This window comes from Chroicocephalus ridibundus, chromosome 9 (assembly GCF_963924245.1).
Source record: "Chroicocephalus ridibundus chromosome 9, bChrRid1.1, whole genome shotgun sequence".
In the NCBI taxonomy this organism is placed as follows: domain Eukaryota; kingdom Metazoa; phylum Chordata; class Aves; order Charadriiformes; family Laridae; genus Chroicocephalus; species Chroicocephalus ridibundus.
In genome coordinates, this window is record NC_086292.1 from 39,236,550 (window position 1) to 39,257,138 (window position 20,589).

The 20,589-nt window shown below is 45.7% G+C and overlaps 1 protein-coding gene across 1 annotated transcript in view; it reads right to left on the reverse strand.

The window, feature by feature from the left end:
• Positions 1-20,589, reverse strand: part of HOMER2 (homer scaffold protein 2) — a 64,609-nt gene that overhangs the window by 35,787 nt on the left and 8,233 nt on the right. Inside the window, exon 2 of the mRNA XM_063345975.1 lies at positions 3,778-3,934. Coding sequence (XP_063202045.1) covers positions 3,778-3,934 — 157 coding nt within the window. The remainder of the gene's footprint in view (positions 1-3,777; positions 3,935-20,589) is intronic.

Sequence of the window (20,589 nt, forward strand, 5' to 3'; positions counted from 1 at the left end):
TCTAAAAGGCAGAATAATGTAGGTCACTTTTAATGAGGAGCCCTGCGCGTGGCTGTCCCCACACACTACACAGCAACCAGGCACTTACAAGTTCACGTTCTCCCTGCATCATCGCTGTATTTTGTCATTTTTCAACAGGGTTGACTTTTGCCCACGACGCTGGGCACTTTCATACGGTGAAGTCTCTTGGCTGCCTCATTAACTCTGAATCAGTGCGTGCCCCTGCATTTTACTGTATCATTTCCTCCAGCACTCGTTATGCTGCAGTTTAAACAGCCTCTGGCTAGAAACTTCTTAAAACATCATGATGAAATTACTTTCTCGACAACATACAAGTCAATTATAATGTAATTAAAAGCTACACTAATCTATTCCCTTGTTTGGTAATGGTATCTTGGTTAAGATCATCCGGTGCATACTCGTATGGTATCTGTGAAATCTTTTGCTATAAATTGTAAGGTACAGTCCACAGCACCTGTTCTTCTGTGAAAGACACAGGAATTATAAAACCTGTTCTCTTCTAGCTTTGCAAGCACGAGGAGCTAAAGTGGTACAAGTTGTTTTGAATCTAGGGTCTCCACTTTCCAGTGCCTGACTCCCTGGGCATTTCAATGGGGTTTTTCGTTGTTGGTCTGGCAGGATTTGGAAGAAACCTGGCACCTGGAAGGCGTATGCTCTCGCCTGGCCGCCCTCCATCATATCAGATTCCTGGTTTTCAGCATGAGCCTCTCGCATATTCCCCTGCAAGGGAAGAGTTAAGCTCACTTGACTTCACTCTGCTCCCTACCTTTACCCTGCTCCCTTTCTGTCCCATTTTCCTCTCTGCTGCAATGTCCGTCTTCACCACCTCCGCACGTACCATCCGGTCCCTCTGCCCTTCCCCACCACTTGGCAAACTGGTACAGACCCGAAGGCCGTGTCCTACTGCCCCGGCAGCAGAGCCAACAACCCCCTGCCCCTCTGCCACCCACACTCACAAAGTGAGTTCTCAATATTTATGCCTTTTAACATACGGGCTCAGCAGTTCCCTAATCCCCATCTTCAGCCCACTCCTTAATCCTTCTGCTCCCCTGTGCCCTGTGGCACCCCTCCTCACCCTCCTGTGCCATGGGGGGCTTGGGGACGAGGGACAGGGACCTGCCAGGGAGAAAGGGACAGGCTACGCCTGCTGGAGAGGAGAGGATGGGGCCAAAGGACAGGGGACTGCGGAGGGTCCAGGCCTTTGGGGAAGCAGCGGCAGCCTGAGGAAGCCACTCCTGCAAGAACCACAGCCATGGGGTTGGTGGTGCACCACCACAGCCATCGGGTTGGTGGTGGATCAGGAGGAAACTAAATATTCATCAGGTTGACATTACACAGCCTGCCCACAGCAGCAGCGCTAACGGGTTCCAGCAGCCCTCTCTTCCTCTGCTCTGTCCAGAGCGATAGCTTGAACGCTAAAAGTAAAATAAAGTTTATGCAACCAAGCAACGAACAACGTTTAAGTGAAGTGCACCGTATTCTTCATCACTTAAAAATATTTTGTTACTATGTAATGTCAGCATAAGGATTCGTTCTGCCTTATTTTTTTTTTTTTTTTTTTTTTTTTTTTTACAACTGCTGCATACAGGTTGGATTTAAATGATATTTTTCTGCAAGATCAATGTGCATTGTATATGTTATTGTATAAGCTGTTAGAACAGGCCCTTGGCAGTTCAGACAAGAATGGAGAGTTGTAAGAGACACACGTCCTTCGTCACCACCTTCCTTCTAAGGCCAAGTCCCTTAATTTACTTGATCTTCAGGATTTTTCTTTAAAAGAGGGATAACTTTTGCCTGCAGCGATGCTGTGATGCTAATCCATCTGGTATTTGCCAACACACAGAAGACTTTATTCTAATAAAGATGTACGGAAAGCAGGACAACACCAACCAATGCTGTTTATATTCTTCCTCACAGTCCTACCCAGTTTCATTTTTGGCTGGAAAAGTAGGTCAAAACACTAAACAATAGTTATTTGAGGCATAAAAGCAACTTTTCACCTTATTTGGGTATAAACACCCTTCTTTTTCCAAATCAGCACTCTTAAAACGGACAGGCAGGGTAACCGGGGGCTCTCCGGAGGCGAGCATGAAGGCAGCATCTCTTCTCGACCTGTTCCTTAATCAGCAAAGGTTCAATACAAGAGGAATAATTCATGTGGCCAGCAATTGATTCTTGCTCAGGAAGCCCCAGGGGAGAATTTTAATCATGGAAATCTCGCCTTCTTCTGGGACATACTAAAACGGGGGGGTGGTTCCTTCTGAATGGCTTTGGGGCAGATTACAAAGCAAAGCTCGGATGCCCACCTTGTTCTCAGCACGCACTTTGCAGTTCTGGGCAGGATCCCTGGCTGTGGCCATGCGCTGTCCCTGCAGCTTCCCCCTGCCACGTACAGTAATTACTTTCTTTTCATTAATTGGTCTTAATGCATGCGTGCACATCCACAAATCAAGCGACCCACTGCTGCGAGTACAGAAGTTTTGGCTTGGAAGTCACGCTCGCCTGGGTTTGCAAAGCCAGCAGCCCACCACCACCAGAAGCACCCGAGCTTTGCCCGAGCAGGAGCGGGAGCATCCATGGGGTGAAAGCAAATTTTGGGGGGCTCAGCTTTCCCCAGAAAGTTGCGGGGGGGTTGTGTGAGCCGACTGCCAACGGGCAGTCGGGGCGGTTAGCTGGCGTTCGTGGAAATGAACACACCGGCACAAACAGCGTAATGACGGTGATATATTAATGCTGTACCGATGTCAATGAAACATTACCATCAATTTAAGCAGGCAGTATGGCTGATTTATAAGCCAATATATAACCAAATATAGCACAGGAGATGTTTGGAAAAACAAGCATGTGAAATAAGCATGACAAATAGAAAATTACTAAGGGATGATTTCTGCCATCTCTCTCTCCCAGGACAGTGGTATTTTAACATCCTCATCCAAACAGGAACACAGATAAACAGGCTGTAAACTTGTCTCGTTATCCTGTGGCTTGCGCTTTGACAGAAATGACCAATGATTTTTGTACATGAGTGAAATGTTTTAACTTATACGTCTGATTGGGATCTCCTAGGGGAAAGTGGTCACCTTACAAGTTACTTCGGAGGGACTAATGAGAGGGATAAACCTAGTATGTAATAAAAACACTTGTCTGAGCAACCCAGTCCATCCGACTGATTGGGATTCTTACAGGGAATACTTCAGCAAACTATCTGGTAATGCAAAATAAAATAAGAAAAAGAGAGTGTGTGTGGGGGGGAAATCTTCATGCCTCATTTTGTCATCTGAGGCTGATGAACTCCAGTGCAAAAGCTGAAGAAAATTAAGTGCTAACCTGTAAACAGTTCAACCAGGCAAAAGTGAATATGCAGTTGGCATTTACATAAAAAGTTCTAGCCTGCACATATCTGTCTCCTCATTACCTTTAAAAAGAACGTTTTTTCACCAAAAGGGCCTCAGCCTTATCTACCTAAAATGATGGTAGGTTTTAGATACTGTGTTACAGACTCAATTTGGACACTTAAAGCTCTTGGTTCATTAAGATCATGAAGTCAAACTAGTCAGAGATAAAAATCAATTAACTCTGGCAAAATCATTTTTAAGGTGTCTTTCCGATTATCACTACAAGTGTCCACAATGGATCATATTAAAAAAGCAAGTATTTATGAACTTAAGATAGACGTCTATGTCCATCTTCAGCCAGGGCTGACAGTCATGATCCTCTCCGCACAGTAAACACGCCGGGGTACCATCAGCCTCCTACCTTGGCTCCATCCACACTGATAATCCGATAGCTGTTTCTCGTGCTGTCATAGAAGTAGGAAACAGTTACAGCCTGCTTGCTTGCGGGAACCCAGTTCTTCTTCGTGCTGGGGTCAATTTGGAAGACATGGGCTCTGGTGGTGAAGATGGGCTGTTCTCTGGAATAGGGAGGGACAGGAGAAATGGATGCATGAGTCTGCGGAAGATGAAATGTCCCAGAAGCCCAGCCTTGACCAGGCATGCTGAAAGCACAAGACAGAGAGTGCCTGGCAATCCCCCAAGTGAAAAAGCAGAGCAGTGATGCTGCCGAGCTGCGATCCAGCCTTGGGTACCTCTCCTTGGCATCGCGAAGTGACACTCAGTGCCGTAAAGTTACTGCTGTAGCCCAGGAAGCAATCAGCTTTTTTATCCCCATGTTACAATAACTCAGTACCCACCTTTTCCTCAAAATATTTATTTCCAGGAAAGGACGCTCACATGCATTCCTTCTTTCCCCATCCACATATTTTGCCAAAAGCAACAACAAGCTCCCCCCGGCTGGATTTCCTCCTGCCACACATTCCTGTGAACCACTGCCTACAGCCAGAGCTCCTCTGCAGATGCACCAATGATACCGGTGATCTACAGGCATGGTATAATTACTGAAATATTATTCTCTATCCTTAGAATCCCACTGTTCTGTGGATGTGCAGGATCATTGCATCGGATGCAAAACCAGTCAATCATCCAGGGGAGCAAGGGGGAAAAGAAACAACCAGAACCCTGCATTGATACATATTGCCTTTCAGATCGACTATCAGTGGGTGATGTACTGCCCCGGACACCCCGTTCCTAAACACCAGCCCTCCTCAGATGCTTTTATTCATCAAGAAAATCGTGCGGCCAGCGGAGGGGCTTTGTTTTACCTTCAACACACGACAATCACACAGAAAAGCGGAGGGTGCAGGACCAAAAGAATAAAACGTGATACAAAGTCATCTAGGTTGAAGATCAGAATTAAGACTTCAACTTAAAGGCCATAAAACTAAATTCCATTCTAACTATACCTTCAATCCAAGTTTAGAAGTAGAAGCGATCTGCAAATCAAGCTCTACTGTGCTTTTATATACATTTTTATGCTTTGCGTTTTTAAAAGCTACAGTATCTAACAGTCTATATTAAGTGCATCGCTCAATATATTGTTATCACATACAAAACATTATTCATGAATAGTTACGTATAGAATAGAATTATGACAGGATTCAAAAACAATTGTACTACAATAGAGTTACTGCCCAAAAACGTTTACCACATGGAAACCGAAAAGGCTGCCAGGCTGAATTTTGCATAAAGCAAATGAAAAGAGGTAGGTGAAAGGCCAGAGAGAGCTCTTGCTCTCATATGCTATTCTTTCCTATTTATATAAGTAATTCTCTTCTATTATTCTCGGTCACATAGTTTTGGAACTGTGTTTTTATTAAGATTTCTATAATCTTCAGCTCCCTGTATACCCACACACCCGCGCATTTTTAGAATTGAACAACTTTAGGTGCCATATGTAGGAACTGTATCAAACACCACACATGATCTCAACCGTTGCAGTTAAATTAAAATCAAGGGGAGTACAGCAACGACTATCAAGCAGATGAAGCGATCTACCTGTAGAATTAGCTCAGGAAAGACGGCGTGAGCTTGCAAAGCCCAGCAAAGCCTCAGGAGGGAGAAAATGAAACAATGGTTTTCCCCTTGCAAGACATACGCAAAGTTTTACATTTTTCCAGGGGCCGCCATGCAGGTTTCTGGATGCATAGCTGTGCTGAACTCTGCAAAATACTTATATGAAATAAAGTGAAATTACAATGGGACTGTCACGTTACAGCTGTGAGAGTAGCATTTGCTTCAGCTTTTCCTTATCAGTAGCTCACTGAACCTGACTCATTTCACACGCTAAAATCGATGCCGTCCTTAGCTGGGAGAAAAGAATTTTAAAACATTTTAAAAATATTTCCGTCATCCATTACACGGGATTAGCAGCGAAATGCCCATGAAGGTCGTGGGGTTTGTTTGCAATAAGAAATGCAGGGAAGGGCAGTTTCCCCCAAGCTACTTACTCTTTTACTCTAAAAATATGTACTTTCCCGAGCAAAAATAATTTTGAATTTATTTTGCCTTTTACGTAGCACTCTATTTTTTGTGGATTCTACTAATGTTTTTGCTAATGGTAATACGACCTATATATTGCAGTCTAAACTTTCTGAAGTTTCAGACTTTTCCTTCATGCAAACCCATTCCACAAACAACTTTAACTCTGTTAAGTCATCTTAACAATGCCAAAAAACATTGCTAAAATTTATGCCTGGCCTCTCTGCAGCAGCAGCAGCAAGCACATAGAGTACATCTGGAGATAACAAAAGTAGAATGAAGGGAAAAACTATCTTTCTCAATTTTTTCAGGAGTCTTGGAGCAGCTACTGTTGCCACCATGCATCCAAGTGGATAAATTAGTGGATAATGAAGCTCACGGCTTGAGATAGCCATCTATCCATTCGTGTGGGGCTTTTATTAAAAAGTAAAGGCAAAACCTGACTCTGTTTCTAATCCTTATGATTACTAAACAAACAAAAAAAAAGTGCATTTTGTCTTCCTGGGTGCAAACAGCAGTCCTATCACTCACGGTGACACTGTGCTAGTTGATGAATTATTTAAACAAACAAACAAAAAAGTACGTATAAAATTAAGCATTTTAGCACATTCACGATAAGTGAGTTGTTGACCTTGTGTTGAGTCTCAAACTTGGAAGGGGACCTGGTTGCTCTGCAATACCCCTTTGACCTTCCTCCTGCAGGTGGCTCCGTAAGGCAGCAAAGCCCCAGGACTGATTTTTGACCCCCTGGAGCAGACGAAGTGCCCCCAGGACACAACCTCCTGGAAGGATTTCCTGGTGTTGGCTCATAATAATTAAGAAAAGAAGATGCATTTCTGTGGCCGTGCCTGCCCTGCCGCACCCACCCGCAGGTCTGCGCTCAGCTGGCCCCCCAGGGAGCCCAACCCCACCAGCAGTGCCCATCGGCCGGCTCCGGGAGCCAGTGCCACCGCGCTTGGCCTCACACCACGGCGGGTCGGCAAAGCCAACAGCGTCAACAAGCTCCGGTGGTGCAGCTTTCAACACGGAGGGGAAACATCCTGCTTCATTGCACCCCAAACTCTTTTGACCAGCGAAGCACGCACTGTGGCACTCTGTTTTCAAACGAAACGCTGAATTAGGCACTTCTACAACACTTACCACGGCCTTCACAGGGCTCCAAACTGAGAAGGATTATTCTGCGTTACTCACTCGCAACTCTTACACTTTAAAGAAAGCACTTTACTGATAGAGGAATGACTTCATTTACCAGGATTTCTCCTTTCTTTTTCATTTTAACAGAGATTTATCAAGTCTTATGCTTAGAAGAACAGCAATGCTAACTCGGAATTCCCGCAGCGCATCCTGCCTCGGTTGAGTCCCTGTAAGCTGGTCGCTCCGTCAGGCTCCCAGTTTGCCTGGGGAGGCCGGGAGCAGCCAGCCAGCCAGGCTGCGGACTCGTAAACCAGAAAACAAAGAGAATTTATGAATGTTTAAAATCTCATTAATTTTAACCAAAGTTGTTAATGATTGATTAAATAGTCTTTAAAAAAAACAAAACAAACCAAAACCTGTTTAAAAAATCAATTTGACAGCAACACCCACTGCTTAGAGTAAAGCTGCTTGAAAAGTAGAAAATGGAGACCTAAATTACAGGTAATAGTTCTTCGTTTAATAATGCAGATTAAGACAGAAAATGCACTTTGATAAGATTTTTCATTATTAAATATGGCCAGGATGTTTTTATAAATATGACTGCAATTTTCAACTCATGGTTTTATGCATTTTAGCTGACTTTTAATTTCCATCGTTGTGTTGTGTCAGAAAAATCTCAAGTAAAAAGCAATCATTCTCCATTAATGTAGAAATATGTCATTAACCTTTTCTGAAGAATTTAAAAAGCAAAAACCAAGACTCTGGAGCTAAGTAACCGCATCCACAGCTGCATGAGATACCGTATCACTTTCTGGTTAATATACAACCATGCCAAATTTTACAAGTGTGTGACTAGCTGCAAGCCATGTGTTTTATATTACTCTTCCTAATCAACGGGAATGAGCTCTCGCTTAGGGAAAGTTCAAATTATTTAATTCCAAGTTCCTTGTTTATCATTTGAATCATGTGCACAACCAGTGATTTAAATCACTTCAGCTGCAAAGAGCCTTCGCTGACTGGCAGCCAGCACCACAAGGGCTGTGGGATATTGGTGGCCGCTGGAGCCGTGGCGCGGCGAGCCCTGGCTGGTGGCCAGCCAGCACCTGGGAAAGCCCCGGGGCCCCAGCCACACGCGGGGCCACACGGAGCCGGCTCTGGCTTCGAGCAAGGCACTGATGATATGAACACTTCTGTATTGCAGCAGTCTTTTTTGTAGTAAATAGAACACAGTGACTCACGTGGGTGCCTGCGGGAGCAGCACCCAAGTGCTTTGAAATGTGCAAAGTGTCCAGTGCGCATCGGGTGGACGCGCTAAATGGAACAAAGCAGCTGCTTTATTTCTTGTAGGATCTGGAACATCAAACATATCTGTGACAGCAGCTTTGCCTGGTACTCCACCAGAGGCAAAACCACTATTTGCACATTTTGCTAAGACTTTTATTAACGGATGACATAAAATTCTCCATGAAGAGGGTTCCTAGTTTACAGGACAGGATTATCTGTGCTCTCCCCACACTAATCCTAGCCAGCTTTGCACTAACTATCCAATTTACCAATTGGCATAAAGACATTTTTTAAAAGAATACGTCCCCTTATAGCTGCCATTTGGTGCAGGACGCACATGCCTGCAGACAGCACGTCAGCACAGAGTTTTTGGAACATGGTGCTTCCCGCTACAGGCCAGCGTCATGCACACGCTGAGGTTTATGCTACCTGACAGTGCCAGCAGATCTGCAGTGATTTGCTATAACAAGTATTAGATAATGAGGATCTTTCAAGAAAGAAGAAGAGTAGGTACGAACGCAAAACCCTAGATTGTGACAAACCCCCCCCAGTGCTGGTCGCAATGATACAAAAAATTTTATTTGCTAAACGCAACGTGATACACTTGGTGCCAATAGTTATTTGGATCAAGCATTGCTACTACCGCCTGACAGCGCAACGAAAAGAACTAATCCCTTATGTATATCTTCACATATAATGTAGTTTGGAGTGCCATTTGTATTTATTTGTGATAAAAAAATGCAGCAGTGTCGGCACCGGGGGTCCCCACGCCTCGGGGTGCAGCCACCTCACCCCTCCAGGTTGTGGCCCCCGAGTTCACAGATGGAGATTTTTCTCCTATTTGAAATAGTCATTTCGATGAAAGTCCAGGCAAGTATTGATGCCTAAAAATCACCTGTGAAAATTACTGTTTAATCTGCCCGTAACGCTACTCACTTGTTCATACACGCACATCTCAAACTTTAAAAAACAACCAAGCCTCTCCCCAAAACACCAAAATCCAAGTAAAAGCCAACCTCTAATGGAGAACATAACTACTGTGGGAAGAAGTTACAGTTCGTGGTGTCGCACATGGCAATTAGGACACTGGTTGCAGTTTACACACAAAATTAATCTTTGCTCAAAGCAAAAGAGAGAAGCCACTATCCTCCAGCCTGTTACCTCTACACGTTGAAGGCTTGCGCCACCTTGGATCAGATCTTTTCATGAAGCGGAAAGCCACACAAATTAGCTTCTTAATGATGACCGAGGATGGAGTTGGAGGACTCTGTCCTCGCCTCACCACGGGCAAGCGCGTCCCTCTCGCGTCCGCCACAAACAAAGCAAATTCAGCTGTCTGAGCCCAATTCCCTGAGATACGGTACACTCAATGTCCATCACCACCTCGCTCCTGGCTGGGGTCAGGGACCAGGACGGCAGACTGGACCATCGGCATGGGCAATACTCAGAGCTGGGGAGAGGCCAACCCTAAACCGCCACATTTTACAGACGTGGTAGCAGCAAACCGGCATCAGGAAGGCAGGCAGCTTGCTCCCTTCCCAAACTGGCATATGCTCATTAATCCGGGGCAGTCCGATCCCATCGGCTGCAACAGGCAGGGTCGGTGCCGGCTGCCGGCGCACACCACCAGCAGTGGTGGAGAAGGTGCAGGACTCACAGGGTGAAGTGAGCCGGTGGGGGACGGCTCCATTTTACACCTGAGGAAAGAGCCATCGAGAGCAAGATGGCATCCCGGGATAACAGAGCCTATAGCAAGCCTGGAAATAAAATCACCTCATTTCCTCTCTGTAGCGTTGCTATCGCTATCATTTCAGGGCAGGTTTATACCAGATCCTCCACCCAGGGAAGTTTTTAACTACGTGAATATGAAAGGCTAAATCAACAGCTGAATATTCACCACTCAACAAAAGGGATTATTGTAAAAATTAACAGCCTTTACAGACCAGAGAGAAGCTATTGGTGGTTTTAACAAGTGCTCCCGCATGATGTGGAGGCAGGTGGGCATCCCGTTTGCGTAGGGATAAATTCAAACCCTATTAAACCGAAAAAAATATCGGTCCTCTGTATACCCGCACCACCTCTCCTACCCTAGTTGACAAATGAGGCTGCATCAGCACATAAAGGGATGCCCAACGCCTTCCTATTTCTCTGCTTTCTTCCTATTTCTCTGCTTTCTTCCTATTTTCTGCCTGCCGGCAGCCAAGCACTGGTCTGCCTGGAGCTGCTCGGCTCCGCACACCTGGGCAGATGCCGTTTGTCCCACAGTGCAAACAGCCCTCCTCACGCAGGGATTGCCAGAGCAAAAACGACTGGGAAGGATGGAGAAGCAACCCTGAGCAACAGAGGGCAGGAAAGGTGAGTGCAGAAAGGAGAGAGAGGCCTTAATATCTGTTGTTGCACACGAGGGATGGGAGAACTGGCCCAGAGTGACAAGCTGGGCTAGCAGGGGACAACTACACTCGGGTTTTGCTCTTTTTTCTCGCTTGTAAAAAAATAAATATGCATTAAACTGCCTTTGTGGGTACTCTGCTAGACAAATGCTGCGCTGCTGGGTGGTGTTTTGCTGCAGAGCTGAACTGCAGGTACAGGGAACAACTTCTGAAACACCCAGACTAGCAGGACAGAAATTACAGCCTCCCTAAAAAAAAAGAGCAAACAAGAAACAGCTATTTCTAAAATATAGATTACTCAAAGTCCTTCTTTCCAGTCTTTTATCCCACTTCTGCAAGCAGACCCATCTGCCTGTGAGTGCCCGCGATGAGGCTGAGAAGCAGCGCTGAATCCAGCGGCAGCGCTCATCCTCGTCAAGGGCAGGGTCGTGCTCAAGTAACCACAGTTGTGACTCTCTGCTGCCCACTTTATACTAGGTTTGATATCAACTCACCTCCAGGAATATATGAATTTCATGCAAGAACACCCCCCCCATCTTTTTAGCTCCCTCCTTTTACAGGCATTATTATTTCAACAGACAGAATGTAATTAGCAAAAATGCTTCTTGCATTTGCAGGAAACATAATAGTTCCAGTTATTTAGACAAAAAAAATTTAAGAAAAAAACCTAGCTAGCTAAAGCACAGATGTTAATTAAACTCATTTTTGATTTGCGGCTGAGTAAGTCCAAAAGAATAAATCTTCACGACAAAAGCTCTTGGTATGAAAGTCACTGTAACATCTGCGAGATCTCACAATACCATTATGCCTTTATGAAGTCAATATACAAATTAAAAGGCTTAACTTCGGCAGTGAAAAAGCTCACACTTTATTTTTGGGCTATCTCCAGACAGCTATTAACCTTTCAAGACTCTGTGAATAAGCACTCATACGCAAGTGGCAGGAACCGAGAGGACCCTGAACTAACCCTCCACAGGTAAGGTTATTTACTAGAAAAAAAAAACCAAGTTCAGTCACACGTGTGTGAAACTGGTTGTGTTACTCTGATTATTTCAGAGATTTTTCCTCAGAAGACACTGAAAGCAGATACACAAATTTGCACCCACAGGAACGTTTACACGGCCTGCCATTTGCATGGGGATAAATGCAAACCCTATTAAACCGGAAAAAATACTTGTATACTCTGTTTGCGCCCAGCACTTCTCCTACCTTGTTGACAAATGAGGCTGCATCAGCACACAAACAGAGCCCAAAAGCCTTCCTGTTTCTCTGGATCGGTTAAAAATTACATCCTTGAGGTTCACCCCAGCTCCAGTAGAGTTAATGCTTTTTTAGCACAGCCTCCGCTGTGGCACAATGTTTGCACTGTAATATTTCAGCGCGAGATTGCCATTGTAAATTGGGAGTGCAAATCTTGGCGTGGTGAGCACGAGCCTGCAGGAGAGGGACCGCAGCCTCCTGCGCCCTGCCCGGTGCCCACGGCCCCCACCCAGGGATGGCAACACCCCCCCGCAGGCTCTGCCGCACACACCTGCTGGCACCCACCAAAATCCATCCCGTGCCGCTGATGTGAGGAAGGATGAGGCACCAGCACGCACTAGCCTTGTGTTTCACATGCTGGGGGCTGCTCTGGAAAGCTCTGGGTGAGACCCACCGCCGCAGGAGGGACCCCGCAGGAGCTCACTGCTCCCACCGCCGCAGGAGGGACCCCACAGGAGCTCACTGCTCCCACCGCCGCAGGAGGGACCCCACAGGAGCTCATTGCAGTGGGGTGTGCGGGGCTGAGCGGGCCCGGGGGTTCCCCACATGAGGGAAACACTCAGCTCAGCCCCGCGGGGCACACATCAGCCTCCGCTGCTGCCCGAGCAGCCCAGCCGAACCCGAGCGAGCCCACAGCTCCGTGCCGCCATGAATTTTTCCAGTCTGCAGATCTGAACGGCACCAAGCTCCTCGAGCACCATCCAAAACCGAGAGGCAGCATTCCTCAGAGCCCTCGCGCCCCCAGCGAGCGCTGCCCGGGAGCCCCCAGCACTGGCCATGCTGGGGCAGACGAGGTGCCAGCAGCGCATTGCTGCTGGGCCTCCTCACCCCACGTCAGACCCCGTACACATCTGGAGTTAGCATTGGTGAGGAACGGTCAAAGGGGAGAAAACAACATGGACGCAATACTGGGGGAAGAGAGAAATTTATTTTGCACTTGTAAACCAGCAGGAAAAATCCTTTAGCGTGCTAGTGGGGTCTTTATTATTATTACTAATCCTTTGCACCATGTCTTCTGTGTGGCAGAAGGCTGGGGATACTTTGAGGTTCTGAGCGCTATTTGGTGTTTATTTTAAAAAAATCAAGAAATTAAATTTCAGAGGACATACAATCCTCTGAAAATGCACTGCACCTACAAACAGGAGACTGAAGTGAAAAACCATGCGTGTGATTGTCCATGTAAAACCACTGACACCACCAGGGAGGCATCCTTATGTTTAGGACTTTTTCTTCTCCCATACTGTAAGAATTTGCATGGCAGATGAGGTTATCTTTGCACAAAGAAATCTGAAAAGTTGATTTTAATCAGTAGCATAATCAAAGCCTCACTATTGCAAAATAATATGATTAAACACTTCATTATTTCAAACGCCACAGAACTAAGCGGATCCTTGGAGGGGCGTACTTTTGTGCACTAATCCATGCATGTAATTATTGATATGCTTTCCCATGCCCTATTCAAATACTCTCCCCTGAGGCTTTTCTTCCACTTACACTAGGGGGAAAAAAGGAAAAAAAAAAAAAGCCAATCAGTTCAGTTTAAAGAACAAGTTGTATAACTCTTTTTGATCTACCGCCTACAGGATCAAATAAGGATTCTACCAAGCGTAACGTCAAAAGCAAACGATAGGGCTTTCCCTGTCGCGGTGGCCACCACCCGGCGCAGGCAGCGCTGGCAGGGGACGGCGTGCGCCCTGTGCTGGTACACGCCGTGACCGGAGACGCTGCCAGAGCACCTGGGCTAATAAAACACTCAGGTCTGAGCGCTTTATTAGACTGCAAGAAAAAGGTGCGCCGACAGATGGTTTTAATACAAGGATGCGTGCCTTTAATGAAACTTAAGCATGTAAAAAATTAAAAGCAATTAAAGAATAAGCGTTTTACTCTGTAAGAGATTAGAAAGATGCAAACCAATGCCCACACTGGGTTTTCAGTGCTTGTATCAACTTGCCCATGCTGAGAACAGCACCGGGCTGGCAACAGCACTGCCATGTTCCAACAGATCCGTTGCTACCAGCCTCCTTCTTGAGCAAACCATCTAGAAGACAAAAATCACCAAAGGTAGTCAAGAACACCAACAAAAACAGCAAGGAGAGGTTCCAGCACATCCCCTGGGCACACAGCCAGGAACCCCGCAGCTGCTGGCGGGAAAGGGCAAGGTGCTGGACACAAACGAGCATGGCTAAAGCCAGCATCATTCCCCACTCGATGGGGTTTAAATTGGACTATCTGGAAGAAAGCAGTTTTCCATTTTCTGGCAATTTTAATAGACTAATAGAATCAGCAACCAGAGTATTTTGGTCGCTGCTGGCACACAGGCAGCACCTCTCTAAGGAACTGGGGGACACGGTTCTTGAAACTAATGTATTTACTAGCAGCCAATAAGATCACAGAATGACACATTTCTTCTGCTTCCAGTTAAAAATACAAAGGAAATTTCAAACATTTAGAAGCGAACGTTATTCACTTTAATCTTTAAAAATATAACACCATCTGTTGCCATCAGATTTACAGTACAGATCTCAGATATGTACATTTATTTGTTGGTATAAAAAGCTGTCAGCAACCCCAGCGCACAAGTGAAGATGCTCTGGTAATCTGCTGAGCTTCAGAGAGAAAAACTACTAAATCTGAAACACTTCACCAAGAGGTTATTCATGAGAAACACAGTAGCTACAAAACAAAAAATCCACTATTCCCCTTGCCACAAAAAAGAAAAATAATAATCATACCAGTGAAATCACAAAACTAAACCCCTACAACTTGCTAACATGGCAATCTGTGCATATTTGCAGGTGATATTAGGATAAACTTATCCCAGAAATTCCTGAACCTCAACAGCCCCATATTTCTGATCCCCGCACGCAGTCCTGCTCCCTCAGCACTCCCGATTTCTGCATGCCAATGCCTCCAACTTTGTGGGTTACGCAAGGCACAGGTTATGCGAGGTGTGGGCTATGGGAGGATTTCATTTCAAGTATCAACATTTTTCATGCAATGCAGGTTCCATAACTACAGGCTATAATGCAAATATGGAAAAAAATGTGACATTCTCATGTCAGCGGAGTCTCAAAAATTAGTGTGGGCTGGCTGAAAAGTTGTAGAATAAACAAAACATAGCACACATTCTTATTATAAACTTATTATGCAGGATGAGTCCGGGTAATATGTAAAACCATATAAAAAGTTCAAGATTTTTTTCTGGATATGCATTAGCCATTACAAATCTAAACCAAGTCTTAAGGCAGCAAGAGCCCTGAGCGACCAGGCTAGGACACCCGCCAGGGGCTACACTTGCAGGAGCGTTCAAAAGGCAGACCCCTTATAGTGTCAGATCATTAGCAATTTTAAAATAAAAAGGCCTTGACCTTTTTTCAAAAAAATTATTCACTCTGCTGAAAAGTCATCTTCTCACTTATCTGAAGTCAAACAAGAAACCCTGGAAAAATAAAATCTTACCTGTATGATGCTAATGATCACATTTCTGGTGTTTCTAACATTTAGCTTTGTGTGCCTTGGAAGGCAGTACAACAGGAGAGGACTTAATAATTTTTTCCCATGACATACTCTGTCCTGTTGGTATTTCTTGATTGAAAGACTGCAAGTAAATCTGGCTTTGCCTTATGAAATTAAGGTCTACTAGACATAAAAATCCAATTAGTGCTACAAAAGTTAAGGCATAACATTTCCATAGTCTCGTTTACAGCAATATAGACTTTTTTCTTCTTTCTGTCAAGGGTGAAGGACACGGCTGAATGATGGGATTTTTTTCCGTCTCATTTATATATTGACTGTAATAAGGCCAGACAGGTAGGCCTGTGCAAGTGCTGATTCTGTCAGCAGCCAAAGTTGCCAGGACTGTGAATATTGTCACTTATAGATTGATAAATGGGCTACACGGACTAATTGTATTTCAGCATCTCTGGACAGATGGCAAACCTTACAGCCATATGGTGATTATTTCCACTGCGCTGAAAGTATATTAACACTTACCAAAAATGTTTAAAGTGATGAGATGATCTAAAATAATTTTTCCATGAACTGGGATAAAAACGATGGGCTCGGATGGGCCGGCACGCTGGGGCTGGGCTCCCTCCCAGGATTCCCGTTTGGTGGAGGCTCGAGGGCCTGCGGGTATCACACAGTTATTGATGAAAGCGGTTGTGTACTGGGTCCTCAGCTGGAGTACTGCGCCGTTGCGATAGCCACGGGATAACATGCCTCATTTTAGCTGTTCTGCATTGCCCTTATTTAGTTGCCACTTTGCTGCTTGATACGCCAGCTGCCCTGTGAGTTGGCAGCACTGATAATGTATACTTTCTTTTCCTGGTATGTTTTTTCCTAAATCCTTCCCTGCTCTCTGGTTGAAAACACATTGAAGTTACTGTCCTATTTTTAAAGGTAGCCTCATACCCAGCCCTGGCCCATGCAAATGCAGCAGAGGACTGCCCAAACCATGGACAGTAGGGTCTCCGAAGTAGGACTATATATGCCCTCTATGCATTTAGCTGTCCCCATGTCTGCTCCCAAAAGAGGAATCAGCTGGGAGAGGACAGAACTATGCCCCAGCAACCCTGTGAAACAAAACAAACCGGCTGGATGGCGAACAGAGGCTCATCCTGCTCACTGCCGACTGGATAAGCCATTGCTAAGTTCTGCAGTGCTACTTCAGCAGGCAGCCGGTAGCTCATCGTATTTACCAAATGCCAACAAAGCACTCAATGGATAATACGTCGGGCTGATACGCATCCCAGACAGCGCAACCTGCTTATGGCTGTGTCCTTTACTAATACTTTTGCTGTGGGGCTTTGAACCTTTTACGAGATTTATGCAGCAGTGAATTCACCCTTCAAAACAACAGGAGAGTACACGCAGGAGACCAGATCCTCTTCTCCTCTAAGTTACTGCTTATTTATACCAACCAAATGTCAGCAAAATCAGCTTGTAAATTCTAAACAGGTTTTTATGCTAGAATAATAACCCATATTACACAAATTATTTTTTTTTCTTAATTTTCAGAACAAAATTATGAACATTTATGTGTTTGAAAATAGGATTAAAAATAATGTCTTGTATTCTGCAGTAATTTGTTTTGAGTGCACTCTCATGGTAGGAGACTCCTTGCTGGTGGAAGCATACACCTCCCCTGCTGGGGGAGAAAAAAGTTCATGCACCACATTCCCCTATTTGCCGTAAGTAAAGTATAGCAAGTCAAGAGCTAGAAACTGCACTCTTCGTAGTCCCTGTGATCTAAAATTAGTGCCTGGTGTTAGTATGCAGAATGGATCAAGTACTCACTCAGCCACTGAGGATAAGGTGCCAACTGGTGAGAAATTCTTACTATGCTTTTTTGCACGTTCACACTTTAGCACCCTAAGAATTAAATCGATTCGACTTGTACGGCCTCTATTACAGAACTCTCTAAACACAGTTTTCTTTTAAGAAGATTTACTACCCCTGAAAGGCAGCAAAAAATATGCATTTCAATTGCCCATTTCTCCCTTGACAACCCAGAGCAGCCCCGTGTTTTTCCATGTGCCTCCCCAGCCAACGCTTTGACCCGGGCTGGGAGCTGCTGCCGCCCCGGGCAGCGGCCGGGATGTCCTCCCCGCAGGCAGCCGCGGCAGCTCCCACGTCACCACAGGGGAAAGCAGGAGTGCCAAAAGGAGAAGGAAAAAGAAAAGAAAGGGAGGAAAAGTAACTTTGATCCACGGTGCAAAGTTTGGACCACCCCGCTTAATTCCTGGAAATCGGCTGTGATTTTAAGGGGTAACAGGCAGCACTGAACCACCCCAGGTTGTTCCCAGAGGTCGTGTGTCTATTTTCTCTTCTGGCCAATAATTCAGAGGTCATCCTGTAAAGCAGCTGACGAGCAAAACTCTTTCCAGTACAGCCTCATGTCACTTACACTGATGTAGCAGTTATTTGAAAGCGTGTTGCAAATCAGTGACTGTTACTTTGATATTTCATGGGAAAAGCCTTCCAGAGTCACACAATATTGCTCTATGTCCTTAGGATAAGGATGCCAATTCATAAGGCAGGGAGGAAAAACCAAACAGGGAACGCAAAGTGGATTAGATATTTTGATTCTGTTCCAAACTCTAAGCTTAAAATACAAGCTTTGGCAACTTCTCCCCCATAGAATTTGAAATGCTAATTTCTAACTCAATGGAGAAAAGTTCTTGCAAAGATCTGAACAATACGTATGCAGGATTACTGCTCCGAGACTGAAAAATTCAGAACAGACCTTTTCTGTAGAGGGAAACACAGGTAACCACAGCCGCAGGAGACATATTTACCCCAAGCTTCACGAGGAACTCGGTTCAGCTGAAGAAGGCAGCTCGGCCCACAGCCCTCCGCAAAACCACAGGCTTCGCAGAGGAGTCTGGGGAGGCAAAGCAGAGTGAGGGAGATCGCTGGAAGCATCAGGCTGCGTACGACTAAGTCCTTGAGAGCTGATGCATCTTCCATAATATGCAATTCTGAAGGTCTCAAAAAACAGATGCTCAGAACTTTCTGTCCGGGAACGTCTTTGAGGATTGCACGGAAACTTTAAAGACGTTATTTGTCCTTCGGATCTCTCAAAAGACAAACGGGAATTTCACGTTATGCACAAACACCCATTGCCCTGCTCCAAAGCACAGAGGAAGGCAGAAGAGGGGAAAGGAAAGCTCCCTGAGGAAGCACAGACTCAGGCACACTTCTGGATCTGCCTAGGAGGAGGTGAGCAGCCTCCCCATCTACCCCAAATAACTCCCCATCCAACAGCTCCCTTTCTGCAACATGGGATTGACCCTTGCTCCGCTGTGATTGTGTTTCATTCTAACCGAGATTAGAGATCATAGAATCTTCATGGTTGGAAAGGACCTTTGAGATCATCGAGTCCAACCATACACACACCAAAAAAAAAACCCCTACAATCTCTGTCACTAGAGCATGCCCTGAAGTGCCAAATCTAGACGTTTCTTAAGTACCTCTAGGGATGGTGACTCAACCACCTCCCTGGGCAGGCTGTTCCAGTGCCTCACCACTCTTTCAGTAACGTAATTCTTCCTAATATCTAATCTAAACCTCCCCTGCCGCAACTTCAGACCATTTCCTCTGGTCCTGTCGTTATTCACCTGGGAGAAGAGGCCAACACCCACCTCTCTCCAACCTCCTTTCAGGGAGCTGTAGAGGGCAATGAGGTCTCCCCTCAGCCTCCTCTTCTCCAAGCTAAACATGCCCAGCTCCCTCAGCCTCTCCTCATATGACCTGGTCTCCAGACCCCTCACCAGCCTGGTCGCTCTCCTCTGGACCCGCTCCAGCACCTCAATGTCCCTCTTGTACAGAGGGGCCCAGAACTGAACACAGTACTCGAGGTGAGGCCTCACCAGTGCCGAGTACAGAGGCACCATCACTTCCCTGCTCCTGCTGGCCATGCTATTCCTGACTGAATTCCTGGCCAGAATGCTGTTGGCCGCCTTGGCCACCTGGGCACACTGCTGGCTCATGTTAAGCTGTCCGTCCACCAGCACCCCCAGGTCCTTTTCTGCCGGGCAGCTTTCCAGCCACTCTTCCCCAAGCCTGTAGCATTGCTTGGGGTTGTTGTGACCGAAATGCAGGACCTGGCACTTGGCCTTATTAAACCTCATACAACTGGCCTTGGCCCATCCATCCAGCCTGTCCAGCTCCCTCTGTAGAGCCTTCCTACCCTCAAGCAGATCAACTCTCCCACCTAGTTTGGTGTTGTCTGCAAACTTACTGAGGGTGCACTCCATTCCCTCATCCAGTTCATCGATAAAGATATTAAACAAAACCGGCCCCAAAAACTGATTCAAGCTTTTAATTGAATTTCCTTGAATTTTGGTGGGTGTAGCAAAGTGTCAAATCCCTGTTCTCAGTAAAGTCAGTTTCTGTTATCTTGAAAAAAACCATAAACCAAATTAGACTCGTTTTTACATATTAGCATTTTTAGAAGATCCCTTAAATACAAGTTTATAAAGACCACTTCCACAAAGAACAGGCAACAGAAAATGAGCTATCTCCTGTAATGGACTACATAAGTGACAAACAGCTGTCAAACACAAAATAAAATAATCATGAAAAGAGAGAGCTCTCATTCACCTGTGTGCTGTAAAGTTTCAGGCAACTAAATCTCCTTTATTGTTTCATCAAAGAATAAATTTCTCCCTATCCCATCTGGAGGAGAGGGGATTATTATGACAATCATTGGATTATACATGTACATAAATAGAGTCCAAAGATGCTTTTATCTCCCCTCCTCGTACCCCCAAGGGCAGCGGTTGTGCCCTTGGGTGTACATTGTGCCTGTGAGCACCACAGGGCTGCCCTGTCTGGGCAGGAACCTCCTGGCAGGTCAGGGAGGAGTATTTTGGCTTTGGGGCTACCAGGGGGTTGTCCTACTTGACGGTGTAAGAGGTAGGGGCTCTCCCTGGCGGGGCAGCACACAGGTACACGCCGGTTAGAGATGGGGCGATGGCAAGGTAGAGACAGGGGGACAACTACGCTGCTGCCATCTTCGCACCAGCATCTGAGCTACCCGCCAGAGCAGAGCCCCCGCCTCGTGTATTTAGACATCACCATCTCCGAAATAAACAATAATAAAGTGTCAGGCTCTCCCT